Genomic DNA, 25,471 nt, shown 5'->3' on the forward strand with positions numbered 1-25,471 from the left:
GGGGGGGGGGTGATTGTTTTACCACAGATTGGATCTCTGGATAAGAGCATGTACAACATTACAAAAAAGTCTTCTCTCGTTCCCAGGCTGGCCCCCTCACCGCACCCTGCGGGGTCACCGTAACAAAGTGACGTGCCTGCTGTACCCCCACCAGGTGTCCCCTCGCTACGACCAGCGCTCCCTGGTCTCCGGCGGTGTGGACTTCAGCGTCATCGTCTGGGACATCTTCACTGGGGAGATGAAGCACGTGTTCTGCGTCCACGGGGGAGAGATCACACAGATCCTGGTCCCGCCTGAGAACTGCAGCGTGAGTACTGTTCACACGTGTAGAAGTGAAGGGAATTTGTTTTTGATGTCGCCTCCCCAGCCCTCACTCTTTCATCAGTCTATTTTCTTGTGGGTGGGACTGTTATGAAAATATGGTAAAAATAAAAAAAAATCCCTTTTTTTCAATGATTTATAAAACAAAGACCAGTGGATTTTCCAGCATAGAGAGGTGAGGCCTCAGAGTGATCGCTGATTCTAGTCCTGCCCTCTGATTCTAGTCCTGCCCTCTGATTCTAGTCCTGCCCTCTGATTCTAGTCCTGCCCTCTGATTCTAGTCCTGCCCTCTGATTCTAGTCCTGCCCTCTGATCTCACTCAATGATGCCTCCTGCTTCTTCGTAACAAAAGTGGAGAGGCCTGACGCGTGTGCGCGCAAGCACTCGCGCACGCACGCACGCACGCACACACTCTCGCACGCACGCACACACGCGCTCGCACGCACACGCGCACGCACACGCGCACGCACGCACACACTCGCGCACGCACGCGCACACTCGCGCACACTCGCGCACGCTCGCACACACTCGCGCACGCACGCACACACTCGCGCACGCACGCACACACTCGCGCACGCACGCACACACTCGCGCACGCACGCACGCACACACTCGCGCACGCACGCACGCACTCGCGCACGCACGCACGCACTCGCGCACGCACGCACACACTCGCGCACGCACGCACACACTCGCGCACGCACGCACACACTCGCGCACGCACGCACACACTCGCGCACGCACGCACACACTCGCGCACGCACGCACACACTCGCGCACGCGCGCACACACTCGCGCGCACACGCGCACGCACGCGCGCTGCGCACGCGCGCACACACACTCGCGCACGCGCAAACACGCACGCACACACACACTCGCGCAAACACGCACAGACACACTCGCGCAAACACGCACAGACACACAGCCTCCATCCATCTACCTTCACCCTCAGCAGCCTTGTTGTTCTCCTTCTGTCCTGTCTGTGTCTGTCTGAATGACAGGCACCAACTTGGTGTCCATTACATGAGACTGGTCCACACTGTAAGTAAAGGTGTCTCTTCTGCTCTTAATGACCTGTTCAGTTATGCAGCTGCTTTAAAGCACGTCGATACTCAAGGAGCGGGACATTTAATTGATAACGTGAGAGAGAGAGACAGCGAGCGAGGCTGGCGGGTTGGAGGGATCCATAGTCCCTGTTGGGGAGTTACCTGTGCCGGTCTGGCTCCTCCTCCTCGTCCTCCTGAGTTCATCCAACATCCAAGCTGATTGGTTGATAAACATGACCCTGAGCAGCAGTCTTCTCCTGCGTTGTTCAAGGCTCTCTGTATTTCACCCATACACTTCCCACTGTCTGTCTATCCCTGCTCTTAGCCCTGGATACAGACTCTAGTCCTTTACAGTACAATGGCCTTGACGTGTGCAAGCTGGATGTGGTGAGGTGTGTGTTAGCTGGATACAGTATAACCCAGGCCCCTGCTGAGGTGTGTGTTAGCTGGATACAGCACCCAGGCCCCTGGTGACGCACGCACAGTATAACGCCAGGCCCCTGCTGACGCACACACACGCACACGCACGCACACACACACTCTGAGGCGCAAACACGCACAGACACACAGCCTCCATCCATCTACCTTCACCCTCAGCAGCCTTGTTGTTCTCCTTCTGTCCTGTCTGTGTCTGTCTGAATGACAGGCACCAACTTGGTGTCCATTACATGAGACTGGTCCACACTGTAAGTAAAGGTGTCTCTTCTGCTCTTAATGACCTGTTCAGTTATGCAGCTGCTTTAAAGCACGATACAGATACCAAGGAGCGGGACATTTAATTGATAACGTGAGAGAGAGAGAGCTGGAGCGTATAAGGCTGGTGGGTTGGAGGGATCCATAGTCCCTGTTGGGGAGTTACCTGGATACAGTATCTGGCTCCCCTCCTCGTCCTCCTGAGTTCATCCAACATCCAAGCTGATTGGTTGATAAACATGACCCTGAGCAGCAGTCTTCTCCTGCGTTGTTCAAGGCTCTCTGTATTTCACCCATACACTTCCCACTGTCTGTCTATCCCTGCTCTTAGCCCTGGATACAGACTCTAGTCCTTTACAGTACAATGGCCTTGACGTGTGCAAGCTGGATGTGGTGAGGTGTGTGTTAGCTGGATACAGTATAACCCAGGCCCCTGCTGAGGTGTGTGTTAGCTGGATACAGTATAACCCAGGCCCCTGGTGAGGTGTGTGTTAGCTGGATACAGTATAACCCAGGCCCCTGCTGAGGTGTGTGTTAGCTGGATACAGTATAACCCAGGCCCCTGCTGAGGTGTGTGTTAGCTGGATACAGTATAACCCAGGCCCCTGCTGAGGTGTGTGTTAGCTGGATACAGTATAACCCTGGTGAGGTGTGTGTTAGCTGGATACCCCTGCTGAGGTGTGTGTTAGCTGGATACAGTATAACCCCAGGCCCCTGCTGAGGTGTGTGTTAGCTGGATACAGTATAACCCAGGCCCCCGCTGAGGTGTGTGTTAGCTGGATACAGTATAACCCTGCTGAGGTGTGTGTTAGCTGGATACAGTATAACCCTGGTGAGGTGTGTGTTAGCTGGATACAGTATAACCCTGGTGAGGTGTGTGTTAGCTGGATACAGTATAGTTACTGGTGAGGTGTGTGTTAGCTGGATACAGTATAACCCTGGTGAGGTGTGTGTTAGCTGGATACAGTATAACCCTGGTGAGGTGTGTGTTAGCTGGATACAGTATAACCCTGGTGAGGTGTGTGTTAGCTGGATACAGTATAACCCTGGTGAGGTGTGTGTTAGCTGGATACAGTATAACCCTGGTGAGGTGTGTGTTAGCTGGATACAGTATAACCCTGGTGAGGTGTGTGTTAGCTGGATACAGTATAACCCTGGTGAGGTGTGTGTTAGCTGGATACAGTATAACCCTGGTGAGGTGTGTGTTAGCTGGATACAGTATAACCCTGGTGAGGTGTGTGTTAGCTGGATACAGTATAACCCTGGTGAGGTGTGTGTTAGCTGGATACAGTATAACCCTGGTGAGGTGTGTGTTAGCTGGATACAGTATAACCCTGGTGAGGTGTGTGTTAGCTGGATACAGTATAACCCTGGTGAGGTGTGTGTTAGCTGGATACAGTATAACCCTGGTGAGGTGTGTGTTAGCTGGATACAGTATAACCCTGGTGAGGTGTGTGTTAGCTGGATACAGTATAACCCAGGCCCCTGCTGAGGTGTGTGTTAGCTGGATACAGTATAACCCTGCTGAGGTGTGTGTTAGCTGGATACAGTATAACCCTGGTGAGGTGTGTGTTAGCTGGATACAGTATAACCCTGGTGAGGTGTGTGTTAGCTGGATACAGTATAACCCTGCTGAGGTGTGTGTTAGCTGGATACAGTATAACCCTGGTGAGGTGTGTGTTAGCTGGATACAGTATAACCCTGGTGAGGTGTGTGTTAGCTGGATACAGTATAACCCTGGTGAGGTGTGTGTTAGCTGGATACAGTATAACCCTGGTGAGGTGTGTGTTAGCTGGATACAGTATAACCCTGGTGAGGTGTGTGTTAGCTGGATACAGTATAACCCTGGTGAGGTGTGTGTTAGCTGGATACAGTATAACCCTGGTGAGGTGTGTGTTAGCTGGATACAGTATAACCCTGGTGAGGTGTGTGTTAGCTGGATACAGTATAACCCTGGTGAGGTGTGTGTTAGCTGGATACAGTATAACCCTGGTGAGGTGTGTGTTAGCTGGATACAGTATAACCCTGGTGAGGTGTGTGTTAGCTGGATACAGTATAACCCTGGTGAGGTGTGTGTTAGCTGGATACAGTATAACCCTGGTGAGGTGTGTGTTAGCTGGATACAGTATAACCCTGGTGAGGTGTGTGTGTTAGCTGGATACAGTATAACCCTGGTGAGGTGTGTGTGTTAGCTGGATACAGTATAACCCTGGTGAGGTGTGTGTTAGCTGGATACAGTATAACCCTGGTGAGGTGTGTGTTAGCTGGATACAGTATAACCCTGGTGAGGTGTGTGTTAGCTGGATACAGTATAACCCTGGTGAGGTGTGTGTTAGCTGGATACAGTATAACCCTGGTGAGGTGTGTGTTAGCTGGATACAGTATAACCCTGGTGAGGTGTGTGTTAGCTGGATACAGTATAACCCTGGTGAGGTGTGTGTTAGCTGGATACAGTATAACCCTGGTGAGGTGTGTGTTAGCTGGATACAGTATAACCCTGGTGAGGTGTGTGTTAGCTGGATACAGTATAACCCTGGTGAGGTGTGTGTTAGCTGGATACAGTATAACCCTGGTGAGGTGTGTGTTAGCTGGATACAGTATAACCCTGGTGAGGTGTGTGTTAGCTGGATACAGTATAACCCTGCTGAGGTGTGTGTTAGCTGGATACAGTATAACCCTGGTGAGGTGTGTGTTAGCTGGATACAGTATAACCCTGGTGAGGTGTGTGTTAGCTGGATACAGTATAACCCTGCTGAGGTGTGTGTTAGCTGGATACAGTATAACCCTGCTGAGGTGTGTGTTAGCTGGATACAGTATAACCCTGCTGAGGTGTGTGTTAGCTGGATACAGTATAACCCTGCTGAGGTGTGTGTTAGCTGGATACAGTATAACCCTGCTGAGGTGTGTGTTAGCTGGATACAGTATAACCCTGGTGAGGTGTGTGTTAGCTGGATACAGTATAACCCTGGTGAGGTGTGTGTTAGCTGGATACAGTATAACCCTGGTGAGGTGTGTGTTAGCTGGATACAGTATAACCCTGGTGAGGTGTGTGTTAGCTGGATACAGTATAACCCTGGTGAGGTGTGTGTTAGCTGGATACAGTATAACCCTGGTGAGGTGTGTGTTAGCTGGATACAGTATAACCCTGGTGAGGTGTGTGTTAGCTGGATACAGTATAACCCTGGTGAGGTGTGTGTTAGCTGGATACAGTATAACCCTGGTGAGGTGTGTGTTAGCTGGATACAGTATAACCCAGGCCCCTGCTGAGGTGTGTGTTAGCTGGATACAGTATAACCCTGGTGAGGTGTGTGTTAGCTGGATACAGTATAACCCTGGTGAGGTGTGTGTTAGCTGGATACAGTATAACCCTGGTGAGGTGTGTGTTAGCTGGATACAGTATAACCCAGGCCCCTGCTGAGGTGTGTGTTAGCTGGATACAGTATAACCCAGGCCCCTGCTGAGGTGTGTGTTAGCTGGATACAGTATAACCCTGGTGAGGTGTGTGTTAGCTGGATACAGTATAACCCAGGCCCCTGAAGAGGTGTGTGTTAGCTGGATACAGTATAACCCTGGCCCCTGCTGAGGTGTGTGTTAGCTGGATACAGTATAACCCTGGTGAGGTGTGTGTTAGCTGGATACAGTATAACCCAGGTGAGGTGTGTGTTAGCTGGATACAGTATAACCCAGGCCCCTGCTGAGGTGTGTGTTAGCTGGATACAGTATAACCCTGCTGAGGTGTGTGTTAGCTGGATACAGTATAACCCAGGCCCCTGCTGAGGTGTGTGTTAGCTGGATACAGTATAACCCTGGTGAGGTGTGTGTTAGCTGGATACAGTATAACCCTGCTGAGGTGTGTGTTAGCTGGATACAGTATAACCCAGGCCCCTGCTGAGGTGTGTGTTAGCTGGATACAGTATAACCCTGCTGAGGTGTGTGTTAGCTGGATACAGTATAACCCAGGCCCCTGGTGAGGTGTGTGTTAGCTGAATACAGTATAACCCAGGCCCCTGGTGAGGTGTGTGTTAGCTGGATACAGTATAACCCAGGTGAGGTGTGGAGTATCGACTGATATGTGATTGTTGTATCTGATTCTGATTTTAAAGCGGAAATCTTCACTGATAACCAATATACTGTGTCTACCGATAGGTCCAATTTTATAGCTGTAATAAAACATAAAAATAAAATAAAAACATTTAAAAAATCTTTATAGATTGTGTTTAATACTGCCTACTAACATGCTGAAAAATCGAATTTCTTACATTTGAGGAAAGAACATTCATTTAAGCACCGCATAATATTTAAGACTAATGGTGTTAGTGGCTGTAGCTGATGAATTCTCGTAGTTGAAATGTATTGGTGTTTTAGCTGTGTTTTCATGGGTTGTTGTTGGGCTGTAGCTGATGAATTCTCGTAGTTGAAATGTATTGGTGTTTTAGCTGTGTTTTCGCTACGGTAAGGGTTAAAGTTAGGTGAGGGTCGGGTTGAGGTGAGGATTGAGGTTCGAGTTACCCGAGGGGCGAGGTTCGAGTTACCCGAGGGGCGAGGTTCGAGTTACCCGAGGGGCGAGGTTCGAGTTACCCGAGGGGCGAGGTTCGAGTTACCCGAGGGGCGAGGTTCGAGTTACCCGAGGGGCGAGGTTCGAGTTACCCGAGGGGCGAGGTTCGAGTTACCCGAGGGGCGAGGTTCGAGTTACCCGAGGGGCGAGGTTCGAGTTACCCGAGGGGCGAGGTTCGAGTTACCCGAGGGGCGAGGTTCGAGTTACCCGAGGGGCGAGGTTCGAGTTACCCGAGGGGCGAGGTTCGAGTTACCCGAGGTTCAAGTTGCCCGAGGTTCGAGTTGCCCGAGGTTCGAGTTGCCCGAGGGGCGAGGTTCGAGTTGGTTAAGGTTTAGTGTAGCTATGTCGCAAAGATTCCGTAATGCACTCACCCGCGGTGAATGGCATCAAGTACACTCACACAGCTAGTTAGCTGGATAGATGTGGGTGGTGAATCTTGAATTTGGACCAGTCCCTGACAAATAACAGCCCATATATCAATGCTGTATAGATGTGTTGGCTGATTGTGTCCAGTCTTGCTGTAGAGTGCCAAGGCAAGATGGCTCTCCAGACTTAACTCTCCAGGACAAATAATGTCCTATTCTATGAAGAACGGCTAGTTTCCTCAAGCGTTTTCTCTGCGTCTTACATCGGTCCTTGTTCGGTGGATTGAAAAAGCTGATACAAATACGTGGGTAAAAGGATAATATCGGTCCACCGATAAATCGGTCAGGCTCTCTAGCCTGATGGGTAATTGCCCTGCAGCTGCGGCAGCAGCCGGTGGAGGCAGGAGGGACGACTGTGATGAAGAGTGATGTGTCCTTGTATTCCCAACATCCCCCTCTCTCCTCTCCTTCCCTCCTCACCCCCTCTCATCTCTCATCTCTCATGGTCAAGGTTTCCTATGCCACTACATCAACACTCAGAACATTGCCTGTCAGCGCTCATCACCATTTAGTCTGCTTTCAGTTCCTCTCCCTCCCTCCGTCTCTCACTCCCTACCTCCCTCCCTCCGTCTCTCCCTCCCTCCGTCTCTCCCTCCCTCCCTCCCTCCCTCCCTCCGTCCCTCCCTCCCTCCCTCCCTCCCTCTCTCCCTCCCTACCTACCTCCCTCCCTCCCTCCCTACCTACCTCCCTCCGTCTCTCCCCCCTACCTACCTCCCTCCGTCTCTCCCTACCTACCTCCCTCCGTCTCTCCCTACCTACCTCCCTCCGTCTCTCCCTACCTCCCTACCTCCGTCTCTCCCTACCTCTGTCTCTCCCTACCTCTGTCTCTCCCTCCCTACCTCTGTCTCTCCCTCCCTACCTCTGTCTCTCCCTCCCTACCTCCCTCTCTCCCTCCCTCCTCTCCCCCTCCCTACCTCTGTCTCTCTCCCTCCCTCCGTCTCTCCCTCCCTCCGTCTCTCCCTCCCTCCGTCTCTCCCTCCCTCCGTCTCTCCCTCCCTCCGTCTCTCCCTCCCTCCGTCTCTCCCTCCCTCCGTCTCTCCCTCCCTCCGTCTCCCTCCCTCCGTCTCTCCCTCCCTCCGTCTCTCCCTCCCTCCGTCTCTCCCTCCCTCCGTCTCTCCCTCCCTCCGTCTCTCCCTCCCTCCGTCTCTCCCTCCCTCCGTCTCTCCCTCCCTCCGTCTCTCCCTCCCTCCGTCTCCTCCCTCCCTCTCCCTCTCTCTCCCCTCCCTCCGTCTCTCCTCCCTCCCTCCGTCTCTCCCTCCCTCCGTTCTCTCCCTCCCTCCCTCCCTCCGTCTCTCCCTCCCTCCGTCTCCCTCCCTCCCTCCCTCCCTCCGTCTCTCCCTCCCTCCTCCGTCCTCCCTCTCCCTCCTCCGTCCGTCACTCCCTCCCTCCGTCCGTCACTCCCTCCCTCCGTCCGTCACTCCCTCCCTCCGTCCGTCACTCCCTCCCTCCGTCCGTCACTCCCTCCCTCCGTCCGTCACTCCCTCCCTCCGTCCGTCACTCCCTCCCTCCGTCCGTCCTCCCTCCGTCCGTCACTCCTCCCTCCGTCCGTCACTCCCTCCGTCCGTCACTCCTCCGTCCGTCACTCCCTCCGTCCGTCACTCCCTCCCTCCGTCCGTCACTTCCTCCCTCCGTCCGTCCGTCCTCCCTCCCCTCCCTCCCTCCGTCCGTCACTCCTCCCTCCCTCCCTCCGTCCGTCACTCCCTCCCTCCGTCCGTCACTCCCTCCCTCCGTCCGTCACTCCCTCCCTCCTCCCTCCGTCCGTCACTCCCTCCGTCCTCCCTCCGTCCGTCACGTCCTCCCTCCCTCCGTCCGTCACTCCCTCCCTCCTCCGTCCGTCACTCCCTCCCTCCCTCCGTCCGTCACTCCCTCCCTCCCTCCGTCCGTCACTCCCTCCCTCCCTCCGTCCGTCACTCCCTCCCTCCGTCCGTCACTCCCCCCCTCCGTCCGTCACTCCCTCCCTCCGTCCGTCCGTCACTCTCCTCCCTCCCTCCGTCCGTCCGTCACTCCTCCCCTCCCTCCGTCCGTCCCTCCCTCCTCCCTCCGTCCGTCCGTCACTCCCTCCCTCCGTCCGTCCGTCCCTCCCCTCCGTCCGTCCGTCACTCCCTCCCTCCGTCCGTCCGTCCTCCCTCCCTCCGTCCGTCCGTCACTCCCTCCCTCCTCCGTCCGTCCTCCTCCCTCCCTCCGTCCGTCACTCCCTCCCCTCCCTCCGTCCGTCACTCCCTCCCTCCCCTCCGTCCGTCACTCCTCCCTCCCTCCGTCCGTCACTCCCTCCCTCCCTCCGTCCGTCACTCCCTCCCTCCCTCCGTCCGTCACTCCCTCCCTCCCTCCGTCCGTCACTCCTCCCTCCCTCCGTCCGTCCTCCCTCCCTCCCTCCGTCCGTCACTCCCTCCCTCTCCCTCCGTCCGTCCCTCCCTCCCTCCCTCCGTCCGTCACTCCCTCCCTCCCTCCGTCCGTCACTCCCCCTCCCTCCGTCCGTCCTCCTCCCTCCCTCCGTCCGTCCTCCCTCCCTCCCTCCGTCCGTCACTCCCTCCTCCGTCCGTCCGTCACTCCCTCCCTCCCTCCGTCACTCCCTCCCTCCCTCCGTCCTCCCTCCCTCCCTCCTCCCCCTCCCTCCCTCCCTCCGTCCTCCCTCCCTCCCTCCGTCCCCCTCCTCCTCCGTCCCTCCCCTCCCTCCCTCCCTCCCTCCCTCCCTCCTCCCTCCCTCCCTCCTCTCTCCTCCCTCCCTCCCTCCCTCCCTCCCTCCCTCCGTCCCTCCCTCCCTCCGTCACTCCCTCCCTCCCTCCCTCCCTCCCTCCGTCCTCCCTCCCTCCGTCACTCCCTCCCTCCGTCCTCCCTCCCTCCGTCACTCCCTCCCTCCGTCACTCCCTCCCTCCGTCCTCCCTCCCTCCGTCACTCCCTCCCTCCGTCACTCCCTCCCTCCGTCCTCCCTCCCTCCGTCACTCCCTCCCTCCGTCACTCCCTCCCTCCGTCACTCCCTCCCTCCGTCACTCCCTCTCGTCCTCTCCCTCCCCTCCTACCTCCCTCCCTCCCTCCCTACCTCCCTCCGTCTCTCCCTACCTCCCTCCCTACCTCCGTCTCTCCCTCCCTCCCTCCCTCCCTCTCCTCCCTCCCTCCGTCTCTCCCTACCTCCCTACCTCCCTCCCTACCTCCCTCCCTCCCTCCCTCCCTCCGTCTCTCCCCCTCCCTCCCTCCGTCTCTCCCTCCCTCCCTCCCTCCCTCTCTCCCTCCCTCAGTCTCTCCCTCCCTCCCTACCTCCCCTCTCTCCCTCCCTCAGTCTCTCCCTCCCTCCCTACCTCCCTCTCTCCCTCCCTCAGTCTCTCCCTCCCTCCCTACCTCCCTCTCTCCCTCCCTCAGTCTCTCCCTCCCTCCCTACCTCCCTCTCTCCCTCCCTCAGTCTCTCCCTCCCTCCCTACCTCCCTCTCTCCCTCCGTACCTCCCTCCCTCCGTCTCTCCCTCCCTACCTCCCTCCCTCCGTTTCTCCCTCTACTTTGTAGACAACAGGTGTAGACTAATAGTGAAATGCTTACTTACGGGGTTCTCTTCAAACAATGCAGAGTTAAAGATAAGATAAAATAGACAATGACAGGGTTATACAGGAAGTAGAAAATAACATGGCCATATGCAGGAAGTAGGAAACAACATGGCTAACAACATGGCTATATACAGGAAGTAGGAAATAACATGGCTATATACAGGAAGTAGGAAATAACATGGCTATATATAGGAAATAGACAATAACATGGCTATATACAGGAAGTAGGTAATAACATGGCTATATATAGGAAATAGACAATAACATGGCTATATACAGGAAGTAGGAAATAACATGGCTATATACAGGAAGTAGGTAATAACATGGCTATATATAGGAAATAGACAATAACATGGCTATATACAGGAAGTAGGAAATAACATGGCTATATATAGGAAATGGACAATAACATGGCTATATACAGGAAGTAGGTAATAACATGGCTATATACAGGAAGTAGGTAATAACATGGCTATATACAGGAAGTAGGTAATAACATGGCTATATACAGGAAGTAGGTAATAACATGGCTATATACAGGAAGTAGGTAATAACATGGCTATATACAGGAAGTAGGTAATAACATGGCTATATACAGGAAGTAGGAAATAACATGGCTATATATAGGAAGTAGGAAATAACATGGCTATATATAGGAAATAGACAATAACATGGCTATATACAGGAAGTAGGTAATAACATGGCTATATACAGGGAGTAGGTAATAACATGGCTATATACAGGGAGTAGGTAATAACATGGCTATATACAGGAAGTAGGAAATAACATGGCTATATACAGGGAGTACCAGTACCAAGTTGGTGTGTCGGGGTTGGAAGTAATCGAGATAGATATGTTCATGTAGGTGTGGGTAAAGTGACTAGGCAACAGGATAGACAGTAGCAGCAGTGTGTGTGTGTAAAGAGTTAATGCAACAATGGATAATTGCAGTTAGTCCGAGTAGCCATTTTGATTGTGGTCAAATGCCAAGCAGTTGCCATACCAAGCGGGGATGCAGCCAGTCAAGATTCTGTAAGACTTTTTGAGGATCTGCGGACCCGTGCCAAATCTTTTCAGTCTCCTGAGGGGGTTGGTGTGTTTGGACCATGATAGTTCGTTGGTGATGTGGACATCAAAGAACTTGAAACTCTCGACCCGCTCCGATACAGCCCTGTCGATGTTAATAGGAGCCTGTTCGGCCCACCTTTTCCTGTAGTCCACAATCAGCTCCTTTGTCTCGCCGGAGAGGTTGTTGTTCTTCTGGCCTGACCTCCCCCCTATAGGCCGTCTCATCGTTGTTGGTAATCAGGCCTTCCACTGTTGTCGTCGGCGAACTCAATAATGGTGTTGGAGTCGTGTTTGGCTACGCAGTCGTGGGTGAACAGGGAGTACAGGAGGGGACTAAGCATTAGAGGTCGACTGATTATGATTTTTCAATGCCAATTTATTGGAGGACCAAAAAAGCAGATTAATCGACCAAATTTTGTATTTATGTATTTATTTATTTTTTGTAATAATGACAATTACAACAATACTGAATGCACACTTATTTTAACTTAATACATCAATAAAATCAATTTAGCCTCAAATAAATAATGAAACATGTTCAATTTGGTTTAAATAATGCAAAAACAAAGTGTTGGAGAAGAAAGTAAAAGCGCAATATGTGCCATGTAAGAAAGCTAACGTTTCAGTTCCTTGCTCAGAACATGAGAACATATGAAAGCTGGAGGTTCCTTTTAACATGAGTCTACAATATTCCCAGGTATAAATAGGACTATTTCCCTCTATACCATTTGTATTTCATTAACCTTTGACTATTGGATGTTTTTGAAGGCACTTTAGTATTACCAGTGTAACAGTATAGCTTCCGTCCCGCTCCTACCTGGGCTCGAACCAGGAACACATCAACAACGGCCACCCTCGAAGCAGCGTTACCCATGCAGAGCAAGGGAAACAACCAATCCAAGGCTCAGAGTGAGCGAGTGACGTTTGAAACGCTATTAGCGCGCGCTAAATAGACAGCCATTTCACTTCGGTTACACCAGCCTCATCTCGGAGTTGATATGCTTGAAGTCATAAACGACGCAATGCTTGACGGACAACGAAGAGCTGCTGGCAAAACGCACTAATGTGCTGTTTGAATGAATGTTTACGCTCTGGCTTCTGCCTACCACTCAGATACCTGTATGCTTGTATGCTCAGTCAGATTATATGCAACAAAGGACACGCTAGATAATATCTAGTAATATCATCAACCATGTGTAGTTAACTAGTGATTATGATTGATTGTTTTTTTATAAGATAAGTTTAATGCTAGCTAGCAACTTACCTTGGCTAACTGCATTCGCGTAACAGGCCGTCTCCTGCAACGAGAGAGAGGCAGGTTCGTGATTGAGTTGGACTAGTTAACTGTAAGTTTGCAAGATTGGATTCCCCGAGCTGACAAGGTACAAATCTGTCGTTCTGCCCCTGAACAGGCAGTTAACCCACCGTTCCTAGACCGTCATTGAAAATAAGAATATGTTCTTAACTGACTTGCCTAGTTAAATAAAGGTAAAATAAAAAGCTTTTTTTTTTTTAACACCAGATTTACTAAACAAAAGGAATATCTCAATAGAAGGTCAAGGTATGACATATGTTATGACATGGCACAAGTGGGCGGGGCTTTCCTCTTCTGCCGTTCCACAAGCAAGGGGGTTGGCCGACGACATCACAAATTCCCATCAGACCAATTTCCTACCCTGAAAGTTTTCAGTTGTGTCTAAAAATGAACACTATTTTGCTAAATACAGATTAAATAAAGGTGTAAAAAATTGTTATGAAAACTTGAAATCGGCCTTAATTAAGCGGCCATTCCATTTAATCGGTCGACCTCTACTGAGCAAGCACCCCTGAGGGGCCCCTGTGTTGAGGATCAGCGTGCCGGATGTGTTACCTACCTGGGGGTAGGTAACAGGATCCAGTTGCAGAGAGAGGTGTTTAGTCCCAGGATCCTTAGCTTCGTGATGAGCTTTGTGGGCACTATGGTGTTGAACGCTGAGCTGTAGTCAATGAACAGCATTCTCACAACGGTGTGAAAGGGCAGTGTGGAGTGCAATTTAGATTACGTCATGTATTATAGGAAGTGGACAGGGTCCAGGGTGTCTGGGATGATGGTGTTGAAGTGAGCCAATCATTTAGACAGGTTACCTTGGTGTTCTTGGGCACAGATGGTCTGCTAGGGGTCTGGTGGTCTGCTAGGGGGGCTCTGGTGGTCTGCTAGGGGGACTCTGGTGGTCTGCTAGGGGGACTCTGGTGGTCTGCTAGGGGGACTCTGGTGGTCTGCTAGGGGGACTCTGGTGGTCTGCTAGGGGGACTCTGGTGGTCTGCTAGGGGGACTCTGGTGGTCTGCTAGGGGGGTTTCTAGGTATGTTTCTCCCTCTCCTTCCCTCTTCCCTTCTCTCCTTCCCTCTTGAGGACTTGATCAATATTTATTTTTTTGGGGGGGATATTTACTCTCATTGTACCATGCACCTGTTGTACCGTAGTGTGTATGTGTGCCTGAGTGTGTGTCCCTGTCCGAGTGTGTGTCCCTGTGTGCTGTCCTAACCTCCAGCCAGGTTGTATAGTGCAGTGTTTTTCACTGTGTGAGATGTGTTGTGGGGCGGGCGATCTGTCTCTGTGGGGCGGGCGGGCGATCTGTCTCTGTGGGGCGGGCGATCTGTCTCTGTGGGGCGGGCGGGCGATCTGTCTCTGTGGGGCGGGCGGGCGATCTGTCTCTGTGGGGCGGGCGGGCGATCTGTCTCTGTGGGGCGGGCGGGCGATCTGTCTCTCTGTCTGTGTCTGTCTGTGTCCAAAAGCAGACAGCAGCTCCATCTCTCTTCCTGACTCAGCTGTGTGTGTGACGGCAGCGGTGGCTGGTGATTCACTCTCAGGAGGCCCTGAGGAGCCTCCTGCTCATCAGTTAACTTTTGCCGGTTGACTTGAAAAAATTAAAACCTTGTCATGTTTTTCTCCCCGGCAACAACTCCACTACCCTGAAATGTCAGTTAATTTAAAGGTCCTCCTGTCCAGTTGAAATGGGGAGAAAAGGGCCTTGCTCTTAGATCATTGGTTAATGACATTACTAATCTAAATGGAGCAGGTCGTTTCATTGTTGTAACCATGGAGATGGCGTTTGTGTTCCGTTCTATTGTCATCGACACCATTGAAGGGTCAGACAGTAGTGTTTCACCTATTCATTCATTCAACCTTTCTAAAGGTCATGACGTGTGCTGTTCTTGTCCATCGTCTGCAACAATACCTTTTTTTTATGTTCGGTATTTTTTTTAGCTTAATTATGTTTGTGTTTATCCGTCTCTTGTTTCCACAAAGAAACAACATATTTGACATTACACAAATGTTGTCTTCCCTTGATACCACAACCTGACTCTGGTCTGTTCCTGATGACTGTCCGACACCTCTCTGGTCTGGGCCTGATGACTGTCCGACACCTCTCTGGTCTGGGCCTGATGACTGTCCGACACCTCTCTGGTCTGGGCCTGATGACTGTCCGACACCTCTCTGGTCTGTTCCTGATGACTGTCCGACACCTCTCTGGTCTGGGCCTGATGACTGTCCGACACCTCTCTGGTCTGGGCCTGATGACTGTCCGACACCTCTCTGGTCTGGGCCTGATGACTGTCCGACACCTCTCTGGTCTGGGCCTGATGACTGTCTGACACCTCTCTGGTCTGGGCCTGATGACTGTCCGACACCTCTCTGGTCTGGGCCTGATGACTGTCCGACACCTCTCTGGTCTGGGCCTGATGACTGTCCGACACCTCTCTGCCCCCAACAGCCTTTGGTTCAGCTGTGTGACCACTCTGTAACTCTCTTCTCTCTCTCTCTCTCTCTCAATTCAATTCAATGTGCTTTATTGGCATGGGAAACATATGTTAACATTGCCTAAGCAAGTGGAATAGATAATAAACCAAAATTAAATGAACCAATAAAAATGAACAGTAAACATTACACTCACAGAAGTTCCAAAAGAATAAAGACATTACAAATGTCATATGTCTGTCTATATACAATGTTGTATATAATGCAGCTCAGTTTCCACCTCATTTTGTGGGCAGTGTGCACACTCTTGAGAGCCATGTCTGCCTACAGTGACCTTTCTCAATAGCAAGGCTATACTCACTGAGTCTGTACATAGTCAAAGCTTTCCTGTGTGGTCCTTCTGTAGCTCAGTTGGTAGAGCATGGCGCTTGTAACGCCAGGGTAGTGGGTTCGATCCCCGGGACCACCCATACGTAGAATGTATGCACACATGACTGTAAGTCGCTTTGGATAAAAGTGTCTGCTAAATGGCATATATTATTATTATTATTATTATTATTATTCCTTAATTTTGGGTCAGCCACAGAGGTCAGGTATCCTGCCGCTGTGTACTCTCTGTGTCGGGCAAAATAGCATTCTAGTTTGCTCTGTTTTTTCCAATGTGCGAAATAATTATTTTTGTTTTCTCATGATTTGGTTTGGTCTAATTGTGTTGCTGTTGCTGTCCCGGTGCTCTGTGGGGTGTCTTTGTGATTGAACAGAGCGACAGGACCAGCTTGCTTAGGGGACTCTTCTCCAGGTTCATCTCTCTGTAGGGTGTGTTTGTGAACAGAGCCCCAGGACCAGCTTCCTTAGGGGACTCCTCTCCAGGTTCATCTCTCTGTAGGGTGTCTTTGTGTTTGAACAGAGCGACAGGACCAGCTTGCTTAGGGGACTCTTCTCCAGGTTCATCTCTCTGTAGGGTGTGTTTGTGTTTGTGAACAGAGCCCCAGGACCAGCTTGCTTAGGGGACTCTTCTCCAGGTTCATCTCTCTGTAGGGTGTGTTTGTGAACAGAGCCCCAGGACCAGCTTCCTTAGGGGACTCCTCTCCAGGTTCATCTCTCTGTAGGGTGTCTTTGTGTTTGAACAGAGCGACAGGACCAGCTTGCTTAGGGGACTCTTCTCCAGGTTCATCTCTCTGTAGGGTGTCTTTGTGTTTGAACAGAGCGACAGGACCAGCTTGCTTAGGGGACTCTTCTCCAGGTTCATCTCTCTGTAGGAAATGTCGTTGTTATGAGAGGTTTGGGAATCACTTTCTTTTAGGTGGTTGTAGAATTGAACAGCTTTTTTCTGGATCTTGATAATTTGCTCTCTCTCTTCTCTCTGGCCCCCCGACAGAATCGTGTTCAGCACTGTGTGTGCTCTGTGGCCAGTGACCACTCCGTGGGTCTGCTCAGCCTGCGGGAGAGGAAGTGCATCATGCTGGCGTCTCGACACCTCTTCCCCATCCAGGCCATCAAGTGGCGGCCCTGTGATGACTACCTGGTGGTGGGCTGCTCTGATGGCTCAGTGTATGTGTGGCAGATGGACACAGGTGAGAGAGACACACACACACACACACACACACACACACACACACACACACACACACACACACACACACACACACACACACACACACACACACACACACACACACACACACACACACACACTATTATAATAGAATGATGTGTTACATGTCAGAGGGTTTATTTCATTGTAAACATGATTAATGTGAGTTTTGTTGGTGTCTATTTTCTTATTTTTTGTCTTGAACCTTTATTTAACTAGGCAACTCAGTTAAGAACAAATTCTTATTTTCAATGACTGCCTAGGAACAGTGGGTTAACTGTCTGTTCAGGGGCAGAATGACATATTTGTACCTTGTCAGCTCAGGGATTTGAACTTGCAACCTTCCGGTTACTAGTCCAACGCTCTAACCACTAGGCTACCCTGCCGCCTCTACACTCTAACCACTAGGCTACCCTGCCGCCTCTACACTCTAACCACTAGGCTACCCTGCCGCCTCTACACTCTAACCACTAGGCTACCCTGCCGCCTCTACACTCTAACCACTAGGCTACCCTGCCGCCTCTACACTCTAACCACTAGGCTACCCTGCCACCTCTACACTCTAACCACTAGGCTACCCTGCCTAACCACTCTACCCTGCCGCCTCACTCTAACCACTAGGCTACCCTGCCACTCTAACCACTAGGCACCCTGCCGCCTCTAACCACTAGGCTACCCTGCCACCTCTACACTCTAACCACTAGGCTACCCTGCCGCCTCTACACTCTAACCACTAGGCTACCCTGGCACCTCTACACTCTAACCACTAGGCTACCCTGCCACCTCTACACTCTGGTAGAACTTCTGTAATGAAATATCTGTTTGTAATCCAACAATATTCTCTGTAGCTAATGGAACGGTGCTGAATGCATGACATCAAGCTTGATTACACTTTGTAAATGCTTTTTCTTCAACTCTGTACTATTTGTTTGCTGGGGACTTTGTTTGTTTGCTCTGTCTGCATTTATAAGAGTACATGGCCATTATGGCCAGATCGTTCTTCAAGATGTTCAAATGTTCATAGATGACCAACAGGGTCATATAATAATCAGTGGTTGTCAAGGGTGCAACAGGTCAGCACCTCAGGAGTAAATGTAAAAAAATTAAAAAAATATTTCCAAGCCAAATCTTCATATCATAACCGCTAACTGCTACACACAGCCTCGCTAACGAATTAGTTAACTTCGTAGTCAACGTAGATAATGGAACTAACATGTTAGTGACCCACTAGTCATTCAGTGTATTTACATTTGCTAGCTGGGAAAGGGAAATAAATATAAGGAAATATAAATCAAATCAAATGTATTTATATAGCCCTTCGTACATCAGCTGATATCTCAAAGTGATGTACAGAAACCCAGCCTAAAACCCCAAACAGCAAGTAACGCAGGTGTAGAAGCACGGTGGCTAGGAAAAACTCCCTAGAAAGGCAAGAACCAAGGAAGAAACCTAGAGAGGAACCAGGCTATAAGGGGTGGCCAGTCCTCTTCTGGCTGTGCCGGGTGGAGATTATAACAGAACATGGCCAAGATGTTCAAATGTTCATAAATGACCAGCATGGTCAAATAATAATAATCACAGGCAGCACAGTTGAAACTGGAGCAGCAGCACGGCCAGGTGGACTGGGGACAACAAGGAGTCATCATGCCAGGTAGTCCTGAGGCATGGTCCTAGGGCTCAGGTCCTCCGAGAGAGAGAATTAGAGAGAGCATACTTAAATTCACACAGGACACCGGATAAGACAGGAGAAGTACTCCAGATATAACAAACTGACCCTTGCCCCCTGACACAAACTACTGCAGCATAAATACTGGAGGCTGAGACAGGAGGGGTCAGGAGACACTGTGGCCCCATCTGATGACAGGGCCAAACAGGAAGGATATAACCCCACCCACTTTGCCCCACACCACTAGAGGTACATCTTCAACCACCAACTTACCATCCTGAGTCAAGGCCGAGTATAGCCCACAAAGATCTCTGCCACTGCACAACCCAAGGGGCGGCGCCAACCCAGACAGGAAGACCACGTCACTGACTCAACCCACTCAAGTGATGCACCCCTCCTAGGGACGGCATGAAAGAGCCCTAGTAAGCCAGTGACTCAGCCCCTGTAATAGGGTTAGAGGCAGAGAATCCCAGTGGAAAGAGTGGAACCGGCCAGGCAGAGACAACAAGGGCGGTTCGTTGCTCCAGAGCCTTTCCGTTCACCTTCACACTCCTGGGCCAGACTACACTCAATCATATGACCCACTGAAGAGATGGGTCTTCAGTAAAGACTTAAAGGTTGAGACCGAGTTTCTCTCACATGGGTAGGCAGACCGTTCCATAAAAATGGAGCTCTATAGGAGAAAGCCCTGCCTCCAGCTGTTTGCTTAGAAATTCTAGGAACAATTAGGAGGCCTACGTCTTGTGACCGTAGCGTACGTGTAGGTATGTACAGCAGGACCAAATCAGAAAGATAGGTAGGAGCAAGCCTATGTAATGCTTTTTCGGTTAGCAGTAAAGCCTTGAAATCAGCCCTTGCCTTGACAGGAAGCCAGTGTAGAGAGGCTAGCACTGGAGTAACATGATACAATTTTTGGGATTCTCGTCTGTGCTAAATACGGCTGCTAGAATCCTAACTGAAGTTTATTTAGTGCTTTATCCGGGTAGCCGGAAAGTAGAGCATTGCAGTAGTCTAACCTAGAAGTGACAAAAGCATGGATTCATTTTTCTGCATTTTTGGACAAAGTTTCTGATTTTTGCAATATTACATAAATGGGGGGGGGGGGGGAAAGCTGTCCTTGAAACAGTCCTGATATGTTCGTCAAAAGAGGGATCAAGGTCCAGAGTAATGCCAAGGTCCTTAAAGTTTTATTTGAAATGACTACAACCAATTGAGATTCATTGTCAGATCAAACAGGAGATCTCTTTGTATTCTTGGGACCTAGAACTAGCATCTCTGTTTTGTCCGAGTTTAAAAGTAAAACATTTGCCGCCATCCACTTCCTTTACGTCTGAAACACAGGCTTCCAGGGAGGGCAATTTTGGAGCTTCACCATGTTTCATCGAAATTTACAGCTGTGTGTCGTCTGCACAGCAGTGAAAGTTGTCATTGTGTTTCTGAATGACATCACCAAGAGGTAGCATTATGTAGTGAAAACAATAATGGTCTGAAAACGGAACCTTGAGGAACTCTGGACATTTCCATTAGTTTGTCAGAGAACAAACCATCCACACAGACTAACTGATATCTTTCCAACAGATCTAAAAACAGTCAAACTTGTCTGCATAGTTGTTTTAATAACCAAAGTCATTGAGATGTAGTAGGTTACTAAGTTCCTACTGGGGCACCCTGTTTCCTACTGGGGCACCCTGTTTCCTACTGGGGCACCCTGTTTCCTACTGGGGCACCCTGTTTCCTACTTTTTACCAGTGCCCATAGGGAACTACATAGGGAATAGGGCTCCATTTGGGATGCACACACTGTGTGGTGACTACTAGAACCCAGTAGGGTCCTTATGTCCATTCTGTTTCTGTACCATACCGGCGTCTCCAGTATTACAGGAAGTCATTTTTATTTTTCATTAAGGAACGTGAATCGGTATTGAGGAGGGCATTGAATGTGTCTGCTGGAACCTAAGACGCTTGTACTTCCCAACTTGCCATCTAGCAAACCAAATGCATAATATGATATGATTATATTTCTAAGCAGTGGTGTGACCCTGTGTGCCGATGTGAGGAAGAAGGGGGAGGAGGAAGAAGCTCGTCACCCAGTAGACCTCGAGTCTCTTCTGTCCCTCCTCCCGACGACGACCGACTTAAAAAACTACCAGGGTTCAACCTTGTGTTCTTCCCCTCACTTCACCATGTTTTTGCTCAGTGAAGATCACACACACACACACACCCTTTCCCAGGTTGAATAATAGCTTGTCTGAAGCATTCCTTTCTTCCGTCCTGCCCCCTATATACAAAGCCGCATGTTTAGCGTTTGTAAAGCAACGCAGCACTCTCTTAAAACGTTAGACCGATTTTTAAACTCCCTCTCACAGCAATGGAAGTTAAGATGATGGCTGAGGAGGAAGTGGGGGGGCGGGGGGGGGGGGGGAGTCGAGCACTTACAAAACATCTCCCTAAATGTGGAGTCTCTCTCTCTCTCTCTCTCTCTCTCTCTCTCTCTCTCTCTGCCCATTGCTGCATTAGCAAGGCACATTAGTGTGTTTATGTCTGCTCTTAAAGCTGGTTATGTCTCGTTGTGCTGAGTAGGACAGAAGAACATACAGTAGCAAGCCTCGTCGACTCACAGGGCTGGGGTGCAGAAGGGGCGTGGCTGTAAGGTCTGTGTGTGTGTGTGTTAGACATGCGGAGGGGTAGCCTAAGTAATGATCCCTGAGGTTTGTCTGGAACCACTTGATAGGAGCTGAAGGAGTGAGGGAAACAGCCTCTCCATTTATAGAGTCATTATATTACTGATGGACAGCTACATTTCCTCTCTCCTCTGTTCAGTGCTTTTTCCCATAGAGATAAATGATTTATCTTTTATGGGTTCCCACCCCCACACACATCAGCTCTAATGGAATAGAACTCACTTTCTTAAAGGGAGATTTTACCATTCATTCATCTCCAGCAACCCTTCCAACATCAACATAATATGTGAAAATGTTTTGTTTTCTATGTTTTGTAGTAAAAAGAAAAGATGGGACTGTTTCCAATGACATCATTGGTGTGCATTAAGTGGTCTTAACCTATTATGAGTATGAATTGCCTACTAGTTGGTAGATGTCATTGGAAACACTCAACTTCCTCTTCTTTTTTTTATTACTACAACACATAGAAACGTGACATTTTCACATGTTGATTTTAAGGTGGTGCTGTAGATTTTGTTATCTATTTTTTTTTAAATTGATTTAGCTAGGCAAGTCAGTTAAGAAAAAAATATTATTTACAATGAAGGCCTAACAAAAGGCCTCCTGCCTGGGGATTAAAAGAAATAAATACATCTAATATAAAATATAGGACAAAACACACATCAACACCACATGAAGAGAGACCTAAGACATCAACACCACATGACAACACAGCATGGTTGCCAACACCACATGACAACACAGCATGGTTGCCAACACCACATGACAACACAGCATGGTTGCCAACACCACATGACAACACAGCATGGTTGCCAACACCACATGACAATACAGCATGGTTGCCAACACCACATGACAACACAGCATGGTTGCCAACACCACATGACAACACAGCATGGTTGCCAACACCACATGACAACACAGCATGGTTGCCAACACCACATGACAACACAGCATGGTTGCCAACACCACATGACAACACAGCATGGTTGCCAACACCACATGACAACACAGCATGGTTGCCAACACCACATGACAACACAGCATGGTTGCCAACACCACATGACAACACAGCATGGTTGCCAACACCACATGACAACACAGCATGGTTGCCAACACCACATGACAACACAGCATGGTTGCCAACACCACATGACAACACAGCATGGTTGCCAACACCACATGACAACACAGCATGATTGCCAACATAACATGACAGCACATCATGGTTGCCAACATAACATGACAGCACATCATGGTTGCCAACATGACAGCACAGCATGGTTGCCAACACAACAACACATCATGGTTGCCAACACAACATGGTTGCTAACATAACAACATATCATGGTTGCCAACACAACAACACATCATGGTTGCCAACACAGCATGGTTGCTAACATAACAACACATCATGGTTGCCAACACAACATGGTTGCCAACACAACAACACATCATGGTTGCCAACATAACATGAATATGAAGTTGGAACGTTTGTGGAATTTCCCTGTAAGGAGAAGATGAAGCATCGGTCAAATCCACTTACAATGACTAGAACATGATATTATACATCTCCTGGCATCATTATCACAACCGATACATTCGTACTGGTTTCACATGCAGAATGTTGGAGACTAGTATAGACCAGCAGGGCTTGGAATTGCCAAGGGAACCTCACAATATTATATTATATTGATACTTAAGCGTCGACACGACGATATTTATTGCAATCAAGGGTTGGAACCGGTTCAGGGAACAAAACCGGAATATTGTGTCATTTCAGTCGCATCTTGTCTGTCCATAACGCATGTAAACAACTAGCTTACCTGCTCTATCCACACTGATTGGTGTAAACTAGCTTACCCGCTCTATCCACACTGATTGGTGTAAACTAGCTTACCCGCTCTATCCACACTGATTGGTAGAAACAACCAGCTTACCTGCTCTATCCACACTGATTGGCGTAAACAACTAGCTTACCTGCTCTATCCACACTGATTGGCGTAAACAACTAGCTTACCTGCTCTATCCGCACTGATTGGTGGAAACAACTAGCTTACCTGCTCTATCCACACTGATTGGCGGAAACAACTAGCTTACCTGCTCTATCCACACCGTAAACAACTGATTGCTCTATCCACACTGATTGGTGGAAACAACTAGCTTACCTGCTCTATCCACACTGATTGGCGTAAACAACTAGCTTACCTGCTCTATCCGCACTGATTGGTGGAAACAACTAGCTTACCTGCTCTATCCGCACTGATTGGTGGAAACAACTAGCTTACCTGCTCTATCCGCACTGATTGGTGGAAACAACTAGCTGACCTGCTCTATCCGCACTGATTGGTAGAAACAACTAGCTTACCTGCTCTATCCGCACTGATTGGTAGAAACAACTAGCTTACCTGCTCTATCCGCACTGATTGGTAGAAACAACTAGCTTACCTGCTCTATCCACACTGATTGGTGTAAACTAGCTTACCCGCTCTATCCACACTGATTGGTGTAAACTAGCTTACCCGCTCTATCCACACTGATTGGTGTAAACTAGCTTACCCGCTCTATCCACACTGATTGGTGTAAACTAGCTTACCCGCTCTATCCACACTGATTGGTGTAAACTAGCTTACCCGCTCTATCCACACTGATTGGTGTAAACTAGCTTACCCGCTCTATCCACACTGATTGGTGTAAACTAGCTTACCCGCTCTATCCACACTGATTGGTGTAAACTAGCTTACCCGCTCTATCCACACTGATTGGTAGAAACAACTAGCTTACCTGCTCTATCCACACTGATTGGTAGAAACAACTAGCTTACCTGCTCTATCCACACTGATTGGTAGAAACAACTAGCTTACCTGCTCTATCCGCACTGATTGGTGGAAACAACTAGCTTACCTGCTCTATCCACACTGATTGGTAGAAACAACTAGCTTACCTGCTCTATCCGCACTGATTGGTAGAAACAACTAGCTTACCTGCTCTATCCGCACTGATTGGTAGAAACAACTAGCTTACCTGCTCTATCCGCACTGATTGGTAGAAACAACTAGCTTACCTGCTCTATCCGCACTGATTGGTAGAAACAACTAGCTTACCTGCTCTATCCGCACTGATTGGTGGAAACAACTAGCTTACCTGCTCTATCCACACTGATTGGTGGAAACAACTAGCTGACCTGCTCTATCCACACTGATTGGTGGAAACAACTAGCTTACCTGATCCACACTGATTGGTAGAAACAACTAGCTTACCTGCTCTATCCACACTGATTGGTGGAAACAACTAGCTGACCTGCTCTATTCACACTGATTGGTGAACTCATTTAATGAGTTACAAGTTTTTATAAAATGTTTGATTTCACAGGTTAAGAACAGAGGAACGATATAATAAAAATGTTCAGGCCTTTCTCTGACACCGCTGAGTATACACCGAGTGTTCAATACATTTAAACAACTTCCTCGTGTTTCAGAGGATGCTTTCCCCCTTCTGAGTCTGTATGGAAGTTTCAGCAATGGGGCAAGACTAATTACTAATTGGATTTACATGAAGTTGGGGAGAGAAGGGTAAACAGAACCCCCCCCCCAAAAATAATAATTCCTAATGTTGAGTTGCACCTCATTTTTCCTCAGAACAGCCTCAATTCATTGGGGGCATGGACTCTACAAGGTGTCAAGTTCTCCACAGGGATGCTGGCCCATGTTGACTCCAATGTGTCCCACAGGGATGCTGGTCCATGTTGACTCCAAAGCGTTCCACAGGGATGCTGGTCCATGTTGACTCCAATGCGTCCCACAGTTGTGTCAAGTTGGCTGGATGTCCTTTGGGTGGCGGACCGTTCTTGATATAAACAGGAAACCGTTGAGCTGGCACCTACTACTATACCCCATTCAAAGGCATTTTAATATTTTGTCTTGTCCATATCTCAATTTTCCCAAGGCCTAAAAATCTTTAACCTGTCTCCTCACCTTGATCTACACATACGAGGAATATAACACTGTGCCTTGCACATAAGCTCATGCTGTTCCTGATGACGGTGTGATCTCGCTCTCTGTGGTCGACGTGAGCAATGCTACTGTTGGCTAGCTCCAATAATACTGCTAGCTAGCTCCAACACGTTTTGTTGGGAGAGAGCTTAGTATCTGGG

The 25,471-nt window shown here is 49.5% G+C and overlaps 1 protein-coding gene across 3 annotated transcripts in view; it reads left to right on the plus strand.

The window, feature by feature from the left end:
* LOC123989545 (WD repeat-containing protein 7) overlaps positions 1-25,471 on the plus strand; it is a 366,883-nt gene that overhangs the window by 35,387 nt on the left and 306,025 nt on the right. For all 3 annotated transcript variants that reach the window (XM_046290631.1, XM_046290633.1, XM_046290632.1), the window contains exons 12-13: positions 87-307; positions 16,757-16,952. In XM_046290631.1, coding sequence (XP_046146587.1) covers positions 87-307; positions 16,757-16,952 — 417 coding nt within the window. The remainder of the gene's footprint in view (positions 1-86; positions 308-16,756; positions 16,953-25,471) is intronic.

The sequence above is a fragment of the Oncorhynchus gorbuscha genome, linkage group LG11, assembly GCF_021184085.1.
Source record: "Oncorhynchus gorbuscha isolate QuinsamMale2020 ecotype Even-year linkage group LG11, OgorEven_v1.0, whole genome shotgun sequence".
Taxonomy (NCBI): Eukaryota; Metazoa; Chordata; class Actinopteri; order Salmoniformes; family Salmonidae; genus Oncorhynchus; species Oncorhynchus gorbuscha.